A 23,114-nucleotide genomic window follows, 5' to 3' on the forward strand; every position below is an offset into this window, starting at 1 on the left:
TGAAGTCTGTTAGGAAATCAATATAGACTACTGGTAGTAACTAGCAGTGCCCATTTCCTGATGGATCAGAGAAATTGAAATCTTAATTTAGTATCTAACCCCTTTTCTTCCCTGGAAAAAGAAAAAGCATTTTTGTGTATTGAAAAACACAATTGGGATAAAAGTACCAGGAATCCTTCATATGATTATAAAAACAGCAATATTTTGTTGTTAATAAAAACCTGTTAGCTATTACTTTGTATTTGACATAGAGTTCCTACTGTACTTTATGGAAATAAAGCTTAATTCCTTGTTCTGCAACAGTTGTAGCTGTTGGAACAAAATCCTGAAGAGTTCTTACTGTTTATACAAATTTGAGGTGTTTGGCAGCAGGGCTTCCCTAAAAAGTAGAAGATAATTATTTTATACCATACCCGGGAAAGAATTTTAGCCACCATATCTCTTAGATGACATGTGTGTCTGCATTTAACAAATGCTGGCAGATCAGAATGGGTCCGGTGAACTTTCCTCATGACTGTATGATATGTCTTATTCTCAGGAAGAGTCTCTTTTTGTGAATTATACCTGGGAACACGTTTTAGTTTCAGGCCCCACCAACTCTGCAGTTTACCCTAAAACCTATTATATTCTTATTATTTATTTATTTTTAGTTTATACACATTATTTTACCTGCTTTTATAGTACTGAAGAGGGAATAAATTGAAGTCAGATAGACAAAGATGTGACAAGATCTTATGGCTTAACACTGATGTGTTTTTACTTCGGTATTAAACCCCATTATTCCTGTGCCCTTTCACTGCAGTTCCTGTTTGGAGTAATCTGGTTTATAGCACCTCCCTGATAGCTGTATTGCCACAGTGATGCATCACTGTTTTACTGAGCACCTAAGGAGGAACGGAATGGAAAACTGAGAAACCAGCTTCAGGACTAGGAAAAAGTACTTTGTTACATAGTCAGTAAACCATGCACACATCTTGCTCTGGTAGCTTTTGTTGGTAACTTTGTATGAACTCTGCTCCTACTACTTACTGTCTTGACAGGACCACAGAAAAATGGAATGCATTTGAATAGTAGCATTAGAAGAGTCCTAGAATTCATAGAATCATAGAAAGGCCTAAGCTGGAAGGGACCTTAAAGATCATTTTAATCCAGCGTCCCTGTCTCCAGGGACGCCACCTCTCGACTAGATCAGGCAACACATGGGGACCGAACGGGAATCGAACCTGCGACCTGGGCGGTGCACCACGCTCAACTGATTCAGTGTTACTAATTTGTTGCTTGGGTTGTAGTAGCACATAAATGTAATTTTAAGGTTGAAAAACAGTTACAGATTTCTAAAAGTTAATTATTCTCACGCTCATGATTTATAAAGTTCAATAATAAAGTCTATTTTATGGTTTAGGAGGGGAAAAAGGAGGGTAATGGAAAGCATTGCAATAAACAAGAATGTCTTTAGGAATCATTGTCTGTCTGGGTAAAAAATAGTTGCTTCTTAATAAGAGATGATGGCAAACCGCCTTTCCAGTTTTCTGACATCACTGGCAATATGTGGCTGTAGGAAACACGGAGTAATGCCAGAGTGAATATCTGTCTGCAGCTACTTGTTGCAATCTGTATATCCAGTCAATCTGAAGTGTCTCTAACGAAATGTGTAAGGATGGATTTATGTGGCTCAGTGTGCCAAGAACATGCAACTTAACTAAGTTTAGTAACTGAAATTGTTTGTATGACAGGGAGAGCTCCACCTACTGGAAAAACCTTCAGGTTTATGGAGAGCATTTTGAGTCACAGGTGCGATACTGATTTCTTAGGTCTGGTCTCAGGGATTTGGAATGAGCACATTTTGCAAAGAAATAGACTTCCTTTATCTTTAAGAAGTATGAATTCTGAAGGTGTTTTCTCACATTTTCATCTTGGCTTCTTTTGTTTATAGGAACATCATCTCCAGCGGGCTATCTCAGCACAACAGGTGTATGGAGAGAAGAGGGATAACATGGTTATACCGGTTCCAGAAGCAGAAAGTAATATTGCATACTATGAATCTATATATCCCGGAGAATTTAAAATGCCAAAGCAGCTGATTCACATACAGCGTAAGTAACTTCTGAATTGAGAACTTTATTTTGCTAGTAGTTAGAGATTATTCTTAAATGTCTGTTGAGCTCACATCAAGACCAACTTCTGAGATTTTTTTTCCAATATGCGAAAGAATACATACTTCTTACTAGGAGTTGTAGTTAGGTTTTGATCAAGAAGTAGATGGATGACCTTCTTGAGTCTATGTCTGCATATTATTACTTCAGATTTAGTGATCTCAAGGCTTGTGTCTGCCCTCTGTAACAATCAGTAGTTATATCTTGCAGGGAAGTTTAGGTTTGTTTGCAAGGACAGAAGCAAATTACATAAAGAGGAGAATATATAACACATAGTTAAGAAACAAGAGTACCTGTCCCCTGAAGCTTAAGCAGGATAAGATGGCAGTAGAGTGGATTGGGCAGCCAAGCAGAAATTGCAGTAGTAGTAGTATTTGCCTACGCCTGAATGGAAGTAGATCTGAAAGTAGGTGGGGTTTTATATCACCGCTGACTTGCAAACATGTTAGTGTGTTGGTTTTGTTTAAAGGTGTGTTGTTTCTGTTGTATTGGTGTGAGCACCACGTTACTTCAGATAACTTTTGAGAACATTATAAAAATATATTCTGTTGCAGAATTATGTTGCAGAATGTAATTAGTAGAGTTCTAAAAGTATTATCTGTGCTATGTAAAAAGGATCTCATGCCAAATTAACTTGAGATAAATGTTAGACTTCTGCATCGGTCTGAGATTCAGTGATGGCTTAAAGTATTAGAATCATAGGATAGTTTGGGTAGGGACCTTTAAAGATCATCTGACCCATGTCCTCCTGCAGTGAGCAAGAGGCATCTTCTACTAGATCAGGTGGAAGATCAGGTAGATTAGAGCATGTTGCTCTGCTCCTAAGCAAGTGAAGAGATTAATACTAGCAGCCTTCTATGCAGTTACTAAGATTACACTTTTTCATTCTTCTTTTCCGTATCTAGTGGTCTAACAGATGAAGTTGTGGTTTTCAGCTGCATTGTCTTCTACCTATTTATTTATTAAAAGCAAGTGATTCTTTTCACAGTATGTTTCCAGATGTGCACTTGAGAAGAAATATTTTTCTGTCCCTTAAACAACTTCAATGAGCACTAGGGAGATCTTGTTTTGAATGAAAATTGTTGCATTTCCATTGGTTGTCGGGGAAATCAGAACAGTTGTGTTCTGCAAAACAGTACTTTGTTTCAAGATGCCTTGCTACATAGTATAGGCCACATAGTCTGTCTCCCCTATATCACACAAATCGTTGGTGAGAATATGGGTAAGGTCACCACGCTACGATCTGCACGTAATCTTTTAGAAGTATCTTGGAAGTGTGTTTGTGCTGAAGCCTTAACTGTTGATAATAAAGTACATACAACTGCAGAATGATAGACAGCATTTAAAATTTTGGTCTAAAAGTTTCCTACTGAAAGCAGTGAGGCAGAAAGCTGCTAGCTGGTTTGACCACTACTGAGCTTTCATTGGTTAACAAAAACATAGTCAAATATATACAAACTCGTACTCCTGATTTTTAATGGTGTTTTTTTTTTTTTCAAGGGAAAACTAGCTATAAATTTGAAGTAGCGTTACTACAATGTTCAACCAAACAATTTTGATTTTGTCTTCAAAAGAACCTGGTGTGCACTTCAGACACTGCTATTAGAATGAAACATTTCTGTAGTAAAACTAACTTTCACTCTCACTGCATTGTTTAGCTTTTAGTTTGGATGCTGAGCAGCCAGATTATGACTTGGATTCGGAAGATGAGATCTTTGTGAATAAGTTGAAGAAAAGAATGGACATCTCTCCTTTGCAATTTGAGGAGATGATAGACAGACTAGAAAAGGGCAGCGGTCAGCAGGTACAGTGGTACTTTGAGTAAAGAATTTGAAATACACACTCTCTGTATTGCTATATGAAAGTGACTTGCTGGGTTTTACATTTAGCCAGTCAGCCTGCAAGAGGCCAAGCTGTTGCTGAAGGAAGATGATGAATTGATCAGAGAAGTGTATGAGTACTGGATTAAAAAGAGGAAAAACTGTCGAGGTCCCTCTCTTATCCCAGCAGTGAAACAAGAGAAGAGAGATGGTTCCAGCACAAATGACCCTTATGTTGCTTTTAGAAGACGAACGGAAAAGATGCAGACACGAAAAGTAAGTAGATGGGTACTTCCCTCTACTTACTTTCTCTTCCTTCTCCCCCTCTGTGAAAGCAGCTTATGTAAAGTTCTGCTAGGCAGCATAAAACAGTACAAGTTAGGATGTTCTCTTATTTTAATTTGTAAGGGTAAAAAACTACTTTAAGGTGGCTGTTGAAAGTTTGTCTTCAGTTTTTGATGAAACTTACTGCTAGACCTATTTGCAGTGTTGGTAAGCTGTAGCTCATTGATAACATGCACGTGCTTCTCTTTGGTTTTAGCATGTGGGGTTTTTCAATATATGTAAATACTTAAAACTTCAGTGCAGATTATTTAAGTCATGTGGTGAAACGTGGTGAAACACTGTGTATTTACAGAATCGAAAAAATGATGAAGCATCTTATGAGAAGATGCTTAAGCTACGTCGAGATCTGAGCCGTGCAGTAACCATCCTGGAGATGATAAAGAGAAGGGAGAAAAGCAAGAGAGAATTGCTGCATTTAACACTGGAAATTATGGAGAAGAGGTAATATTTATTGAAAATTTGCTGCAGAAAGCTTGGAAACTACTTTGTACTCGAATTCTCACAAATGCTTAGAACAGGGAGAGATTTTTAAAATAACTGTTTAGACTCATATTTACAAGGTAGCATATTTTCATATATGGCTACGGAGAGCAAAACAGACACTAGGAAGTTGCTTATTATGAGAAAGTGACGTGTCACACTAAGTTGTTGTGAGTGTTACATGTATTCAAATGTGTGTTTATATCCTATACAGGAATAGAGATGATAGTTTCAGATAAATTAATTGGGCAATTTGTGTTAAGTATGTAAATTACGGAAATCCCAGCTAATTTAGGTCGTTTCCAATCATTGCCATTCTTTTTCTATTATTTTTTATTATTACTGTTCTTTTTTAGCAGAGCTTGATCTAATACCCTCTTGAAGAAAACAGATAAACATTTCGTACAGTATAAAATGTTGTTCTGTGAGTCATCTCCAACTGGTCTTTCTTTTGACATCCTGTTTGTCAGCTGTGCTGAAGACCAAATGCTCTGCTCTGTCAACTGTCACTTCCCCAGTTGACTGAGAATCCTGTTTGCAGTGTGGAGTTGTTCTTTAGGTAGATGCTTAGAATCTGAGTAGATTTCTCTAGTTTAAGTATCTATATTTGGAAGCAATGTTTTGAGTCATTATTTTTAATCCCTAAAAATAAGTCTTCTTACTAAGGGAAGCAAGTTGAGTGTCTCTGCCAGGGATACTTTTTCTGAGCACTAAGCATTTTCAGTAGGAATAGGGAGAGGAAAAATCTTACAGATTTTACAGTAGCTTTTTCAAGAAGATCAGCTGTTGAATAGAGAAAAGACTCTTAATGCCGCTCTCAAAATGGAAGATTGCCCTTGAACTCAGCACTTCCCACAGGATTTGAAATGTAGTAGGTTTCATGGATCTGCTTGTTGTGAAACTATTCCATAGCACAGAAGAGGGAGGGTTGATAAGGGACTCTGCCCCACTGTTTAAAACATTTTGGGAGATAAATGTTTATTCTTTAATGGTACCTCTCCCCATGTGAGTGGGGAGGGAAACACTGTCCTTGTTCTTTCCTTCTAGTTTCTGCTTCTTTCCTTTACTTATTATCTTTTGAAGATGTTTTACAGACCTTATGGGGTGTAGTTATCCTTTTATTTATTGTCAGCACTAGTTATTGCAGTGGAGTTTTCATGTTATGAGTCCCCTTTTCTGGAACAATACTGCCTGTACTTCTTGCTGTCATCCTGGATGTCCCTTTACCCTGTGTTGCAAGTATCAGTCTGTGTTTCTTTGCGTGGCACATTTTAAGTGTTGCAACAAATAAAAAAATAAATAAATTCTGATTTCAGGTATAATTTGGGTGACTACAGTGGAGAGATCGTGTCTGAGGTCATAGCACAGCGGCAGCCAGTTAAACCTACCTATGCTATTCCCATCATTCCTATGACTAACAGCAGTCCTTTTAAACACCAAGAAGCTATGGAACTGAAAGAATTTAAAGTTAAAGTGAGTAATGTCAGTAACCAAGTTACGAGTTCATGCTGTTGCCTGTGCAAGGTAGCGCGTTTCAGGATGAGAGGAGGGAGGAAGCTTTTTGAAACCGGGAATAAGCTAGCAAAGCTGCAGTTGTAAAAAATGCTGTGTTCCATTGGAGTTATGATGGTACTTACAGACTAATGGCTTTCCTGAGACAGAAATAACAGAAGTATATATACAGCTTGCCTAACTAGAGCCAAAAAGTTATATGCAGTTATATTCTCGTTCTGGAGGATACTAATGTTTTTCTATAGTAATATCTGTAAATGTAGGATATCCTGAAGAAAGTTGTGTGTGTTACCTAGATACTGGACAAAGATAGGACTAATGAGCTAGAACTCATATCTTGTTCTGAATTAATGTATTTATTTTAATCTGGAGGGTTATTTTTTGTTTGTGTTTTGGTTGCGGTTTTATTTGTTTGATTGTTTGGTTTTTTTACAACATGATCCACTGATAACCCCCAGCATGCAATATATCTTTGGTTTTGTACTGAAGTAATGTATCAAATAATCTTACTTCATTTAGAAAGCTGACCAGCATGTTTTTTTCCTGCAAGCTTTAAGTTTGTGTCATACAAAGCATAGCTACTGTGCCTGCAACTGAACGTATTAGGCCAGGTAACACAGAAGGAATGCTGAGGTACAATTTGAATTTTAAACAAAAGCTACTTAACTGAGGGATGTCCAGAGGCTGTTGTTGAGGGTTATCAGGCTGAATCTGACAGGTTGTCTTGAATCAGTGAATACCTGAATTGACAGTAGAGCGCTGTAGTTGAGATTGCTGGAGTGTACTTACCTGTTAGTGATTCTGGATTCATGCAATGTCTTGCAGTTTGAAAGGAATCTATTTCTTGTAAACTTGGGAAATGCGCTTAAACTCCACTTGGCATAGTATGGGCAAGTGTGTTTAATTTGTAGAGGATTTTCTTGAGATTCTAGGTATCTTGGAGAATTCTTCTTTTCTTGCCTTTAAGATGTTGTTTGATACTCAGTAATTCCCTAACACTGCATAAATGCCTAATAATGTTAGGAAAAAAACTCAACCAGTGCCTCATGGAGATCATTGTATCTCTTTTAGTCTGCTTCTCCAAAGTAGTACCAATATCTTAACCACTAGTGTTTTAACCTAGTATGGATTGAGCAAACAGAGATTCCACCTTGTCTGTTAAATGTTTCAGTTACTGGAAGTGAAATAGAAGTATTCATTGAATGACCACTTGTATTGCTATCAAGATGGTGAAGACATTAGTTCACTTTTTAGCTTGCTTACAAAGGAGTTTTAGAAAACTCCTGTTTAATTTGCTCATGTATGTAATTTTCCACCACTGTGGGTTTTTTCTTGCAGCAGGATAAACCTGATGTTATTAGACCCAAAAGAAAGTATGAGAAGAAGCCAAAAGTCTTACCTTCGTCTGCTGCTGCTACTCCTCAACAGACAAGTCCTGCTGCACTGCCAGTCTTCAATGCTAAAGATTTGAATCAGTATGATTTTCCCAGCTCGGATGAAGAACCTCTCTCCCAGGTAGGACCTCTAGAGCTCTGTGCTGCTCTTGGGGAAGGAATAATCAAGTGCTCGCGTCATCATGAATTTGCTGCTCTCTCCTCATACACCGCTTTACCACCCCATCCCCTCTTTAAAGGTTTTGTCTGGTTCTTCGGAGGCTGAGGAGGAAAATGATCCCGATGGTCCTTTTGCCTTCCGTAGGAAAGCAGGCTGTCAGTACTATGCTGTAAGTAGAATTGCCTTCTGTATCACAAAACTGAGCATTGCTGGGGGAAAACGTCTTATATTTAATTGTTTTAAATTATTTTAAGCCTCATTTAGACCAACCTGGCAACTGGCCATGGAGTAGCCCTAAAGAGGGAAGATTAGGAGATGTGCGTTACAGATACTGCTTAACTACCCTCACTGTACCCCAGAGGTGTATTGGGTTTGCACGAAGACGGGTCGGCCGTGGTGGAAGGTAAGTGTTACATAGTTGTTGCTGATTTTAAAAATTATTTTTTCTTTTAAAAAAGCCAACCAAACAAAAATCAACCGGTAAGACATCTTTTAAAAGACCAAATTTAAAAAACACAAAACAAACCCACCCAACAAACAACCCCAAACTCAAAAATGGAGGTATCGGGGGATCGGCTTTTTAAATACTCCCATCTGATACAAGTTTCCTTAGCTGGTTGTCTCCATTTTTCTTTTGCAGTAGCCAAAGCCAGTTGAATACTGTTTCCTTAAATGTTTCCAAAGCTTTTTATTGCTGGTACTAAGTTCTGAGGTAGAAATACATGTAATTTGTATTTAAATGATTTGCGTAGTTGTCTTCAAATAGTAGTACTTAAAAATAGCAAAAATCACCTTGTTGAGAAAAGGCGGTCCAGTTGTAGAGGAGAATTTTGGGAGGAAAACTTGTAAATTACACTAACTGTTAAATTTCACATATTTTCAAAAATACCAAATGATTAAGGACTCACTTAGAAGCAAAATGCCTGAAGTATCTTTACTGAAAACAGTTTATCCATTGTTCAGTGCGTAAGTGCTATTTCTTAAATATTGTATGCTGTCTTTAAGAAAATGGCAAGTTGGTATTTAAAGTTTATCTGAAAAAAGTATAAGAATGTGATTTGGCTTTCAAGATTAACAGTTAGAAACCCTTCACACAGTAGTAAGTCAGACTGGCGTATCAGCAAAATCAGAATGGGAGCCAAAGGTGCCTGTACGGGGGTTTTCTAGTGGGATTTGGAAGTTACCGTGTGACATCCCCACTGCACTGGGGTGGGTGTAGGTATATTCAGTGTATATGGGAGTAAAGCTTTTGAGCTGAAGTTACTTTAGGAGAACATCCAAATTGCTTTTTAGTTAACTTAAGCAATTTTATTCTCTAGGTTTTTTTTCTTTGCGTTGTGAAACTATCCTCCAGCCTGATACAAAAAAAAAGTTACATATGTTGTCACAGTGTTTTAATGTATAGATTATTATGTATGTCAGCTGTTCAAACAGTAGAAGCTAGAATATACGTGTGAGAAGAAACCTAATTGTATTACTTACTGTAAAATAATATGTAGTCATATATTCTGTGTTTGGTTTTTGGGGGTGGGAGTTGTTGCTTATTCTGGGACAGTTTTGCATAGTTTCTTTTACTTCTAGCCCTTTGTCATCCCCAAGGACACATGGCATGTTTGGGGTTTTTTTTCCTTTTTTTTGCCACTGTGTAATTCTGCATTGTTTTCCCATTTTAGGGTGCTACTAGACAGAGCACATTCGGACTATGATAATACATTTCATCAGCTGGATTTGGAAATGCTTTCCTCATCGCAACACTCTTCAATCAGTCAATTTGCCAATACCTCAGAAACAAATACCTCGGACAAATCTTTCTCGAAAGACCTCAGTCAGATACTAGTCAATATCAAATCATGTCGATGGCGGCATTTTAGGCCTCGGACACCCTCCCTGCATGACAGTGACAATGATGAACTCTCCTGTAGGAAATTATACAGGGGTATAAATCGAACAGGCACAGCACAACCTGGGACCCAGACATGCAGTACCTCTATACAAAGTAAAAGTAGCAGTGGTTCAGCACACTTTGGTATGTTTATTTTCACAAACTTGCTTCTAGAGATTTTAAACTTGGCTCTGAAAATCCAGAATATTGTTAGTTCACCCATACCTGACGTCATGGTCTGTTTTGATGATATCAGCCCATCTTCATTTTTATCTCTTTATTTGCTACACAGAACATTTATTTACTGCTAGCAGTTGTGTACTACATCTCAAATTCATGCAAATGCAACCGTGGTATGTAATTATAGTTTTAGAAATATGAGGATTTAGAAGCCGATATTGTGTAGAGTTTGACTCTGAAGATCTGGATTTTTAAAACAAAAAATGTTTGTATAAATAGTATGTTCCAGATTTTTTCTAGTACAAGGTATGGTGGTGGGAGATGGTTAGATAAAATGTTACATATAAAATCCCAACATGTTTATGAAATATTATTTGAACTTCCATGAATTTAAATGCCATTTTCCATCCAAAAAATATCCACCCCACCTCCACCGATGTATCTGCTCATGCTTAGCAAAACTCTCAGAATAATGACCTCTGCATCTTGTCAGCAAGTGGCAGATTGCATCTTACAGAACCTGAAGTACAGAATTGAGGACCTGACTCTAAGAAAACTGAATGTGGTCTTCATTGTTATTTAATTTGAATGCTATTGGATAGCATCACTTGTTATATTGGATTCTTTGCAATGAAAGACTGGTCTTCTGCATAGAATGTAACTTAATCCTGAATTTTGATCAGTCAGTACATTAAATGTCATATTTTTATAGGAAGTGATGTAGGGTTTTTTTATAAGGATATAACTTTAAAAGTTCAGCAGCATTTTGTAAGTAGTCTTATTTTCCTTGCTATTTTTAATTATGGCTTTGGATATAAATAAGAAAGCTTGGATAGTGTAGGAAGTTGGGTGGGGAGAGATGCATATGCCTGACAAACCCACCAAGTTGTGGGGTGTTCTGGAGATTTGCTCAAAGAATTTATCCCTGGTATGACATTACTTTAATTCTCCTGTTTTCCACTACATTTCCTCCTTACATCGCTTCCCCCTCCGCCCCTGAAAATTCTTCCTTGCATTTTTAGATTTTATTGGGCAGCTTTGTTCTGCTGCTGTATTTCATGCTTGCTCTCTGTGCTGTCCTAGAGTAGGTCTTTGCCCTCCATCTTCTGTTCTTTCCTCTCTTATGACTCTCACGAAATGTATTAGGGCTACAACTGAAGGCTCTCCGGGTTTGTGATCTAAGTAAGGCTTTTGGAGTTTAAATTCTGCCTCTCCGATGTTTTAAATCAGTACACCAAGTCCAGAGGAGAGCGTGATCTGTCTTGTGGTGAGAGTCTGAACTGTGATAAAATGATGGTCAGGTTACTAGTGTGAAAACAAAACTGATGTGTGATGAATGGGTGGGAAATACGTTACACCTGAAAATCACATAGACTTGAAGAATTGGCTCTTTAAAGTGAGTTTAAAGCATGTGTCTTTGTGTGTATGTAAATACACGAGCACAGACACCTCATAGAATTTTTTTCCTTGATCAGATCATTAAGATATTTATCTACATTCTTTTAGTAATTAAATGCAGCTGTTATTTATGGTGATGAGTTCTGTACAGAGTTTTAATTGTGTGGTTGTATTTTTTAGCCTGTGGGGAAGTGATACATGCGCATAAGTACCTAGCATATTACATTCATTTGTGCTTAGAATTCTGTGCGGATAGCTTATCATCTGTGTAAAATATTCCAGTTGGTATTCCAAGCTTTTCTAAAATTAAATGTTGTGGAGTTTAGATTAATAGTTTTTACTAATGTTTGATACAGGAATTAAATAGTTGGTTAAAAATACATCTGTATCTGTATTCATAAATACACTTTAAAATAGTTACTGTAATCTTTGAGTAGTCTCTTTTTATTAATATAACCAGGTAGATTGTATCCACGTAATTATTTATCATCTTAAATCAGCATTCTTGTAGCCTTGGCGGCTTATATGACTTTGTGTATGTGTGATGTAATGTTTAGGTGTAGATGTTTGAAAGGAGCATGTGGTCTAGTTCCTCTTGGTGGCATTCTGCTTTTCAGTGTTCTTTTTTTCAGTTTCTTAAAGGATTCTTTTAAGATACCTTGTCTACAAAGATTACAAGTGTATTCGTACGTCTCATGTAGGAGTTCTTCAAAGGTACTTGTAAGTTGGGGCTGCAGCTGCTGAGATACGTTTCCTTCCTTTTTGTAGAAAATACTGTGAAGAATGTCAGGTATTTAGCAACTGTACTGAAGTTTTTCTCATGGTCCCTACTGCAGATTTCCAACTCCTTTTTCTTTGCCATCTTTAAAGGTGGGAGTTTGTTGAGGGTGTGGATCTTTTAGTTTTGTTTCTCTTTGTTTCTGAAGTGGCAGTAGGTCTTTTTATTGGAAAGCAGTTCTTAATGCATCTATATTTTTAAAAATTCTTTTATCCTTTTGCTGCTACTGTGAGTTGTGATCAAACCATATTGTTCACTTCTAAGTTGAAACTTACCCTGAGATTCTGTTGTGACCAGCAGAGGTGGTTGTGTTTCTGTGTTTATTGTGCACCACCGTGTGATACATTTGGTCTATTTCCATATTAAAGGAGTTCAGGGAAGTCTTGAGCTTTTTTCACCTTGAATGATCCGGACAACATGCTGCTGACATGGGAAAATTGCTGTGGAAAACCTGGCTTTTCAAGTTTGTCAGACTTGTGGTGTGGTTTAACCCCAGCTGGCAACTAAGCCTGACCCAGCTGCTGCTGGGCACTTCCCGCCCTCCTCTCCCCGCCTCCCCGCTTCGGTGAGATGGGGAGGAAAATGAGAAGAGTAAAAATGAGAAAACTTGTGGTGTGAGATAAAGGCAGTTCAATAACTAAAGCAAAAGCTGCACGTACAAGCAAAGCAACACAAGGAATTCATTCCCCACTTCCCATGGGCAGGTGGGTGTTTGGGAAAGCAGCGCTCCATCGTGTGTAATGGTTACTTGGGAAGCCAAACACCATCACTCTGGATGTTTCCCCCTCTTCCTTCCTCCTTTGCCCAGTAGTATTGCTGAACGTGATGCCGTATGGTGTGGGCTATCCTTCTGCTTTCCTGGGATCAGCTGTCCCAGCTGTGTGCCCTCTGAAGTCCTTGTGCACCCCCGGCCTCTGCACTGGTGGGGTCTGACACAGAAAAGGCCTTGACTGTGTGAGCACTGCTCAGCACTAGCTAAGTCATCCCTGAGAGATCAACACTGTCTGCAGCAAATTTCCAAAGCAATGTCCTAAGCTAGCTACTGCAAAGGAAATTAACTGTATCCCAGAGCACAGGCATGAAGGTGAGATGCTGTCTTGGGTCTTCTGTTAATGAGAGGACACATGACAAAAGCTGTGCTGTGACATAACTGTTCTCTGGCTACAGGAAGTGGTGTTTGTCATCCTGGAGGTTGGAGAGAGGTTTCCCCAAAGAGCTGGGCATTTTATAAACACTTTTTAAGTGCCTTTGACCCTGAACAAATGCAGGTTGTTCTTGTTCTGGCTTTCAGAGCACTCAGCATAAAAGATCTGGGGAAGGTTAAGTTGTTGCATTGAGATTTTGTGTGTAAACTGAGAAGGGGTGTCTGAAAAAGGAAAAAAAAAAATCCCTTACAAGTTACTGGATAACAGGGCTTGGACATTTGTGTGCGGAAGTGTGGAATTTGGCAGCAGGATGAAGTGGTCTAGAAAAAGGTATCACTTTTGAAGAGGATGGTTCCTTTTCATGTTATCAAAGAAATAAAATTCTTTACCCTCTTGCAAAAAGAGCCAATTCAAGGATCTTCAGGCCTGTGTTACAAAGAACACTACTAAAAAGCAGACAAAGGTGTAAAAGCATAATTCTTGTGGAGAAGTCGCTTGTTCCGTGGGGAAGCTATTCACTCTGAACAAAACACAACAAAATTACTTTGGAAAAGGAGTCTGCACTGCTGACAGACTTGTAAAAGTTTGTGAGTCATAAGACACAAGCTCCATCGCTGAAGATTAAGTCTGGAGGGTACAGTAGGCATGAATATTCATCTGAAGTATTTGTGTCCCAGGAATTTAGTCTTCCTTCTGAGACTAATTGATTGATCTAGTTCTGCCAGGCAAGTGATAGTCTCAAACTGCATCCCATTATAGAGACTGTGCTTTCTGCTGCAGACCTGTTAAATATGTCACAGTCATATTTTTGGATGCTTGCATCTGCTAATCAAAAGTTTGAGCTACTTAAAACTGTACAGCATGTATGATTCGGTTTCAGCCTCGTTTTTAGCAGGCAGAGCAGAGGTCGCAGTCATCAGTGAAGGGCTGGAGCACTGGTTCCCAGGCTCCTCCACAGTAAGACCAGACAACCGTCTGGCATTCTGTTCTTCCCTGCCTTTTTCACCCAGAATCTGAGTCACTTTGAAAAGAAGGTGTGCAAGCTGTCAAGACTGAAGAGACTAGCAGTACTAGTGTGCTCACTAAATTTGTAATTCTTTTCTTTGAGAAGAAGCTTAAGTATTCTAGCAGAAGCCTTACTGAAAATTCTTAAAAGATATTTGGGGTTGTAGACATTACTGTATATGAAAAACTGTAGGCACAGTTCAAGAATTCAGAGTAGCTTACCTTGCATTTCGTTGTAAACTAGGGATTTAGGTGGCGTGCTGCAAGTTGGACTTTGCTATTCAGTAACTTCTGTGGGAATGCTGTAGAAATAACATCTTTCCCCAGTAAGCTTGAATGCTTTTTTGGCTCTCTTTATCTGCCTTTTAAAAGCACATCTGCACATTTGGGGATCTGACAGGATAGTGAACTGTGCTTCTGTTTCCCAGATGTGTGCTTAGCATTTTACATCTCCAAATACGTAATGTTGGTTGATGGATCAGTACTGTATTTTCACATCCTCCTTAGGGATACCTGACACCTGTCTTCAGGCATCCCTTTCCTGAGAGAAACAGGAGGAAGCTCCTCAGTTCCTGTGACAGTTACTCGCACCGGAGGACTTGTCCTACCCATTGCTTTTATGTCGTCACTGCTGCGTTTACTCTTTCTATTTAACCTTGTACCTGTAATATTCTCAACACTGCTGTCTTCTGTACCATTTTCTCTTTTCTGAATGCTTATTTTCAGACTGCAGGATAAACTTGGTTGTGAAAAACAATGACATTTGTAATGGCTGTTTCCAGTGACCGCTGAAACTTAACAGTCTTGGCCCATCACTGGCTGACGTGTTGAGACCCTAGCTGAAGAAGGAATAGCCTTGGGAGTAATAGATGTTTATAGCCCACCCTAGGCTTAGTGGAAGGAGGAAATCTGTGAAGGAAAAGCCTCTTTAATCTGGGAAACGTGACTGAGGATGGAGGAAGAGTCAACACTTACTAAAATGTCTGAGCACTTCAGGAGACATTTTTGCAGTCATGCAACTTCCACCCAGTTAGAGTAATGCTTTGCTTCAGAGTGCTGGATCTTTCGGCTTGTGTCAACTCTTAGAATTTTGTCTGCATCCCCTGCAAGAATGGTCACGTTTATAACTGTAGAGTGGACTGTGTGTACCCTGACTGACCTGTGACGTTTTGGTGGCAACTCACACTAAGAGTGATGAACAGACAAATATCAATGCATAATGAGTATTACTAGCTTTCATTTAATGGCTAGTAAAGACCCCTATTAATTATTTTGTCTGGTTTTCTTCTACTACCAAGTAGGGAGTGTGTATATAGATCTAGTTTATAATTTCTAAGTCTAGAGTTCTGCTGTGAGGGATTTTACATTTTAAGTTCTGTTGGGCTGGAATGTAAGGCTGTTGTAGTAACGATCAAGGGCATAATGATTCATGTTCTCATAGTGTCTAATAATGCCATGTTTAAGTAAAATCAATCTTGAACTTCTTTGCAGAAAGTGAAACATCTTTGGGCCTGGTGCATCAAATACTAAATCACACTGATGGCTCTAAGTCTCTCCAATCTTCTGAATTCACTGGTGAGAACTCACTATACAGTAGAAAATCTTTAACCAGGCAGTGTAAGCCAGATAACATCTCTCATAAGGTAGAGATAAAAAAATGTGATGTTCTGGATTACTTAGTGTTGTGAATTATGTTTGCTTTGCATGCACTTTGGCATTAGTAACCACTAATTGTTCTCTTATGCAGCAGGGATGTGATGCTCTCATGTATTTCCCTTAAGAAATCTTTGTAACGTGATGTATCATCTTTCCACGCACTTCAGCGGTTTGGTAGTTTATGAGATTTTTCAGTTGGAAGCTGTAGTTACATGATCTTTCTTCTTTCCTGATTGAAACTGCCTTTTTAATGGCAGCTGGAGGCATCAGGAGATCCCAGTACTCCCAATGGATTTTTTTAAAGAGGCTCTTTGAACCCAGTGCAATCTTAGTGCTGCAGTTTTCCTACTGCAGGAACGTTTCTGCTCGTGAGAACAGATACTTTAATGTTATAAAACGTTGGCATTTTTAAATTATTCTAAATACCTAATTCTTCAGTTGTTTAACAGGACTGAAGCATTTGCTGAAAAGTTTAAGCAAGCTGTTTGAGTCTCTGGATATTAAAATTTCTTTAAACTTTCTTTTGAAAACAATATGCTTACCTGGATAGGTCGTAGTGTTTACTCTGCAAAGCTTGCTCATTTCCTCTGGCAAATCTAGTGAGCATCTTCCGTGGAAGAAGTAAAGAGGAATGCTGGTAGAGGGTCCAGGAGTGTACACGTGCATTTTCTGCTTTCCAGGATATGCTTTGTGGTTTTTAGGAAATTGGTTCTTCTGACCAATTTTTTTGTAAGTCTGTATTTTCCTACTTCATGGAAGCAGAGCAACCACTAATGACTAACCCCACAGTACAACTTGGAGCAGTAGCCAGGAGGGAGGCTGTGGCTGTTGCCCGTACAAAGACTGATCTGTTCACACGGGTTGCAGAGCCAGCCCTGCTCCTCAGCTGGTTTCAGCCACCTCTGGGGGGGACTTGCATTTTTAGAGAAGCTCAACATAAGCTACAGCATTTTAAGTCTAGTGCATGTTCAATGATGTGGTAAAACTTCTTAGAACTTTTATATTGCTGTATAAAACTGCTGAGAAGTGTATCTTTGAGAAGTCTGTTGGCAGCATCTGTGTTACCCAGTGCCCCAAAAAACACCACCTGTTGAGTATCAGCATCCCACAGAATTTGGCAGATAAGTGAACAGAACCATCCTGTTGAAAGATACCATTCAGTGGCTTAATTTGCGAAAAAAAAATGGTGTGTAATTATCTGAAAGATTGCAAATATCTTGCTTATACTCATGTAAATGACTGTAGGAAAACATTCATAGCATAGTGTGGTATTAAATAATGGAGTTACTGCACAAGATTTGTGGCTGTTGCTAGGGAGACACTAAGCAGTTATTTATCTTGTCAGTCAGTCTCTGTAATGTACAGTGGGTTTTACCTTGTAGTCATAGCTGCAAACTGGTAAAGCTTTTTCTTCTCCCTTTGCTTTCTTATTGCAGAAGGAAACATTTCTCTCAATTGCTGCCAAAGTCTGGCACTAACACAGTTGCAGGATAGGAGTGTGCATTGTCCTACGCTGTTAAATGAAGAGGATAACAGCATAACGTGATGTACTGACTTAAAATCCTGAAGGTTTTCTCAACTGAATTGTTAGGATTTAATTCAGAAGTCTAACAGAAATTATCTGGAAGCATACTGAGTTTTAATTGTTCTGATTCAAAGCAGTATGCTGCAGGCAGACAGGTAAGAGGCATTCACACAACCTAGTCTCTTGCGAAAACTTGAGTTGCCCATCATCTGACAACTGTCTGGAGATGTGGGTAACTCCAGGCAGGATTGTACCTTAAAGGTTGCTGACATTTCAGGTTAGGAAAGGAGTTGGGTTAGGAGTTAGGGAGTCAGGTGACTTGCAGAAATTGCTGCAGGTGTCTTGGAAAGCATGTGCAAGTTTTGGGAGAAGGTACAGTTGTTAGCTGTGAAGGACAGCTGAGATACTCTGAAACAAAAATGTTCTTATTTATATTATATTGGTAGTTGTGGTTGAAATATTCCCACCTTCACCCCTCACTGGATTCTGTTCCATGCAGTGAATGAAACGGTGTTTTGTCACTGTCCAATTCGGTCAATTCTATAGTATTAAATAGTCATTACTGTATGGTGGAACCAAGAGCCTGCACTCCTGTCTCGAGCTGCTGAAGCAAGAATCTATTCCAAAATCTGATGTGTCATTTTAACCATTGAATGCTATGTTTTGTCCCTTTTTTTTTTTAACTTGAACTTGTTCAATTGTCTGTTGCTTTACTAATATTTTTAAGTCTTGAAAGTCTCCAATAATATCAGGAACGTGTAGCTCTGTGTAGCAACACTTTTCTGAGTTACCAGAAATGTGTCTGCTGATGTAAGTGTACAAAAAAGGTCTGGTCTTGCTTCTTGCCTGCTGGGTTTTTTTTCTGGACAGATAAAGACCAGTGTATGACATAAAAGAAAATGACATTTGTTTTTCCTAGTTCTAACTACATTTACTGTTTGACATAGATGAAAGATTTTCAGCTGTGCACTTCCTCTTCTTTAGAATAAAAATGAGGTAATAAGATTTCTGGAAGAAAGTTCTTGAGGATGCTTGATGTTTTTTTAGACAGAGTGATTTTTAACAAGATACTGTTTTGCACCTGTGCAGTTGCATCTATGCTGGCTTTGCAGGCAAGGAAAAGTACAGGCCATATCATAACCTGTTGATAGCAGCTACATTTTTATGGCCTGCACTATGTTCTACTTGAGTTGCTTTTTTTTAAAAAAGACAGTTGAATGTGGACAACTTCTTTGAGAAGTTTGGGACTATGACTGGAGGTGCAGAGGCGCAGTCAGTGCAGCTGTGATTTCCCTGTGCTGAGCGTACGTGTGGTTTCCCCACACAGCCTTCCCCATCTCCAGTCACAGCTGCACAGCAGAAGGTGAATGTGTAAGGTTAAATAGGTAGAAGTACTTTCAGGTAAAGTACATATAAATATTTCTTTGTGCTTGGGAATGGTAGTTTTCAGAAGCAACTTACAATAAGCTTATTTCAGTTGAATGAGAGCAGGAGGAGAAGAAACTTACTGACAGTGTCAGTGAGAAAAATACATAGTGGCTTTCAACAGAAGAGAAATAGAGTGCTATCCTAGTTTGCACATCTTCAAAAGAAATAATGGTTACTTTTGATTTGGATAGTTCACAGTAGTAGTAGTGTTTTCAATAAAACCATCGATGTAGTTCTTTAGCATGGAGAGGGAAGAGCTAGCTTATATAATGATGATTTATATCTTCTGGTGTGTGAGCATATCTGGATGTGCTGTAGAATGGAAAAGGACTATCAGTCAGATTATTTTAGGAGGCTGTAACTTGCAGCAGTCCTTTGCGGGCAGTGTTGTGTTTCTGAACTGGATGTGACTGATTCATTCAGAATCCTGCAGTAAATTTCTGATAGTGTTGTAAACAGTATTTTGAAATGTCTCGTAGGCTTTTCTCTTTAATAAGGGAAGCAGCAAAAATGCTGCTGAACGTTTTAACCTAAATTGAGAAACGTGAAATAAGTTGTTCTTGAGCGTGTTTTCAAATATGATGAGTGAACAGCCCTTCTCATTGCACTTTCTAGGTGGTATTTGTTAAGTGTGTTTGGATATTTGAGCAGAAGAGAAGCAGTTTGAATATAAATGAGGGTAGTGATCATAGTAGAGTTCTTCTGCCACATGTTTACTTTGACAGCCCTATAAATGTTTTCATAGTGGTGGGAAGCTTAGAGCTGGGTCACAGACTACTTAAATATGCTGATGCACAGCTTTAAAAATATCTTTCTTCTAAATGTCGCTTCCAGAAAGAAGGAGGAGCACTTAAGGACTCTGCTAAATAATGGTTATCCTAAATGAATGCTTGTCTCAATAAACTTTATTCACTGGTTTTGTAAAAGAACAATATTTTGGAGTTGGCTGAACCAACATAAGTAATGGTGCTTACAACAGCTCTATAGCTAAAATACTTAAGGCTTGAAAACTGATGGACAAAAGTGAGATGGTTGTGATGGTGTAAGTTTTAATCTTGGTTTAGTCAAAGATGGTGGTATAACATACCCTGTTCTTTGCACATTCCCCTCTTTAACAGTCTGTGAGTTGTCTTTTTACTTTGCTGATGCAGCCTATTCCTAAGCAGTATATTGAAAGAGTTATACCGTAGAGTAAAATACCTTGCTAATATATGGAACCTTTAACAACTTACATTGGCTAAACCATACTGGTACTAAATTTTAGAGGGTTTAAAAAAATGTTTAATTAATAAGTCACTACTAACTGATCAATGTAAATGAAATATATATCAATACCAAAAGAGTGCATCCGTTTTTCTCCCTCTGCTGCTGCTACTCAGCTTTCTGCATGCTAATTTTTGTGTGCTAAAGCTTTCTTTCTCTAACTTATGTGTTTGGTGACAGTTTAAAAAGAAATCTGAGGGCTTTTAGTTTATATAAAGTAGAATTAAACTTTAAACAGCCAACTCCTGAGTCTTTGGTCTATGAATTCTGGTTTGTTCAGGTTTTTTTAGTTAAAGGCATTCATGAGTGTTGGTACTACTAAGCTACTCCCCTGGGAATAACTTCAGAACAATGAAGATGAAGCAGGTTGACATGAGATTTAACTGTAAGGGTACTGGGAAAGTAGTTTGTCACTTATGACAATGTAAACAAGTGCTATATCTCTACTTGAAGAATGTTACTTAAAAAAAACATTAGCTTGACTGTAACAGCTAAGTAAAAATGTCTAATTTCAAGTGTTCAGATAGCACTAAATTATTATCAGCATTTTGCTATTTCCAGTACATAATAGGAGGATTTGGAATAATATTTTTTTAAAAAAAAAAGTAATTACAAATACATTGGAAAAATGCGTGCTTGGCAAGGTTTGCACTGTTTGTTTCCAAGTATTCTTATTTTGGTTAGATATTTGTACTGAATTGTTATTCAAGTTCTCACGTAAGGTACATTTAAGAATACTGTTATATCCAGAAGTGTGGATATAACAGGAGATGATTGTAGTTTTGATAGAAACAGATTTTCTTCAGGCAGGCAAACCTGAAGGAGTAGATTGACAAGGAAAAAATGTACAAATTTGCCGTTTGTGAACAGAATTCAAGGTGGTGGTGATCTGTTGCCAAACAGTAGTGAACTTCCCCAGTAGTATGATTTCCACTCTATTTGTATGCACGCTGGTTACAGCACTTACTTGGGAGCATCTGTACAATCCAAAGATAAAATTGAAGGAAAAATCTGAAAGCTGTATCCTAGACTGAATTTGCAAGGGAATTTGCATTCCAGCTTTGATTCAGTTTTGAATTGAAAACTGAGACTTACCCTAACATTTTATGAAGTTAGTTAATGAAATCAGAACTCCCCACTGCCGCACCGTTGTTCATCCCCTTGTGAATCTATATGAATAAATACTGGGGTTTATCGATTTTATACTTGTGGGGAGCTGGATAAAGTTCTGGTTAACTTGTGATGCACTGACTGCTGGGTCACCTTTCAAGTGTTTTCGAGATGTAGTTCTGTTAAATTCCATGTTCATAGAGTTGCTTGTGCACGTGTGGCTAAAACCAACACAAATACTGTACTAAGGCAGCCTGCGGAGTTGTAAGCGTGCGCAGTTTAGTGCTTTCAAATAAACTTAAACATAGATCTTAGCTGTAGGTACGCACTGCCTTCAGAATGCTCTCTGAAGGCTGACAGCATGCTGCTTCAAACTTGTGCGTGTAAATCTTCTTCACTAATAACGCAGATACCGTAGTTTCACAAAGTGAACAGTGATGACATTTCTACCTGTAACTTCTTTATAATCAGTTATTAGAGAATTCTTGATGGGTTTTGTTCTGTCTTGGTTCCCTTCCCCTCCCTTTTTGGGATCTTGAGCTAAATGCAGCAGAGCAGTTAAAGCCTAGATGCTAAAAACCAGTTAAAATAGGAAGGCTTAATTGGAACAAAAATTTTTAGGAGGATGATGGCCTTTTTGCCATAAAGGTGCTTTAAGGCTCTTAGGAACTTGCTGTGGTGTATTACTAATTTTTTTTAGGATTATAAAATAGATGTGTTTATATACACAACACCTACGTATTTTGATATAGTATTTTCTCGTTTTATATTTTGTTCAGCATTTACAGCCGAACAATACCAGCAACATCAACAGCAACTGGCACTAATGCAGAAACAGCAGCTTGCACAAATTCATCAACAGCAAGCAAATAGTAATTCCTCTGCCAACACGTCACAGGTGAGGGATTTGTCTGTGCTATGATTTATCCCTCATTGTTTCCCACCAGGGTTCATCTCTAATTGTCAACTGTTGCCATAGAACCTTGAAACTAACCAACAGGAAAGTGGCTTTCGCCTGAATCTACATCATAGCCATTCTGTAAAGTGTTTAGAAGGGACACTGCAGGTGAGTGTGGCAGGCGTTGCCTCTGCTCCCTCTTAACAAAAAAAAGATGGGTCAGTCAATTAATGAAACTTTCAAAGCCTTAGAAATATGAATTGCAGAGATCTCCAGCCATGTCATTATCCTCTTGATAGTGGGGGATTTCTAGAGCAGGATTTTTAGTCAGTAACTGAAGCTAACTCCTAAGTATGTCCTCCACACAGCTGTGGGAGTGTCTGGTATTCATAAATGTGCAGTGATTACAGGGGTGATGGACACACGAAAAGGTTCAGAAGTTATTCGCAATCTGAACCTCTGAGTCTCTGAATGTGGTTTGAAATTCTAGGAGAACAAGTTCACCTCTGAAACGATATTGTTCTGTAGAACTTTGGAAATACGTTTCTCTGTATTTTAAATAGTTATGGGAATTTCCTTCGTTGTTGCAATGGAGCTAAAAGTGCATGGAAAGAACTCACAGTTCAGATTTTAACTTGTGCCAAATGCTGACGATTTGGTCTGAGAGTGTGACTGGGCCACAGTTCTGATATACATGCATTGATTTTTATTGTACTAGTTTATGTGTAGCTTTAAAATGGGGAGAGTGCTGACTTGAGGAACCCTCAATCACCTGTGTTTGCCACCATTGTTCTTTCTAGGGTTTTGTTTCCAAGACACTGGATTCTGTTAGTGCTCAATTTGCTGCTTCAGCTTTGGTTACATCAGAACAACTGATGGGATTCAAAATGAAGGATGATGTGGTGCTTGGAATTGGGGTGAATGGCATTCTTCAAGCCTCAGGTATGCAGCCGGTCAACAGAATTTGGTTGCATCTTGATTT

General features: G+C 38.5%; 1 protein-coding gene across 2 annotated transcripts in view; it reads left to right on the forward strand.

The window, feature by feature from the left end:
* Positions 1-1,939: 1,939 nt before the first annotated feature.
* Positions 1,940-23,114, forward strand: part of EPC1 (enhancer of polycomb homolog 1 (Drosophila)) — a 24,058-nt gene continuing 2,883 nt past the window's right edge. Inside the window, exons 1-12 of one of the 2 annotated variants that reach the window (XM_009865310.1) lie at positions 1,940-2,093; positions 3,812-3,957; positions 4,043-4,249; positions 4,611-4,759; positions 6,115-6,271; positions 7,649-7,825; positions 7,944-8,033; positions 8,119-8,267; positions 9,538-9,890; positions 22,014-22,132; positions 22,214-22,300; positions 22,933-23,074. In XM_009865310.1, coding sequence (XP_009863612.1) covers positions 1,994-2,093; positions 3,812-3,957; positions 4,043-4,249; positions 4,611-4,759; positions 6,115-6,271; positions 7,649-7,825; positions 7,944-8,033; positions 8,119-8,267; positions 9,538-9,890; positions 22,014-22,132; positions 22,214-22,300; positions 22,933-23,074 — 1,876 coding nt within the window. In that variant the 5' untranslated portion in view covers positions 1,940-1,993. The remainder of the gene's footprint in view (positions 2,094-3,811; positions 3,958-4,042; positions 4,250-4,610; positions 4,760-6,114; positions 6,272-7,648; positions 7,826-7,943; positions 8,034-8,118; positions 8,268-9,537; positions 9,891-22,013; positions 22,133-22,213; positions 22,301-22,932; positions 23,075-23,114) is intronic. The other variant, XM_009865311.1, reaches the window with a different exon arrangement.

Source organism: Apaloderma vittatum, unplaced genomic scaffold (assembly GCF_000703405.1).
Source record: "Apaloderma vittatum isolate BGI_N311 unplaced genomic scaffold, ASM70340v1 scaffold8632, whole genome shotgun sequence".
Taxonomy (NCBI): domain Eukaryota; kingdom Metazoa; phylum Chordata; class Aves; order Trogoniformes; family Trogonidae; genus Apaloderma; species Apaloderma vittatum.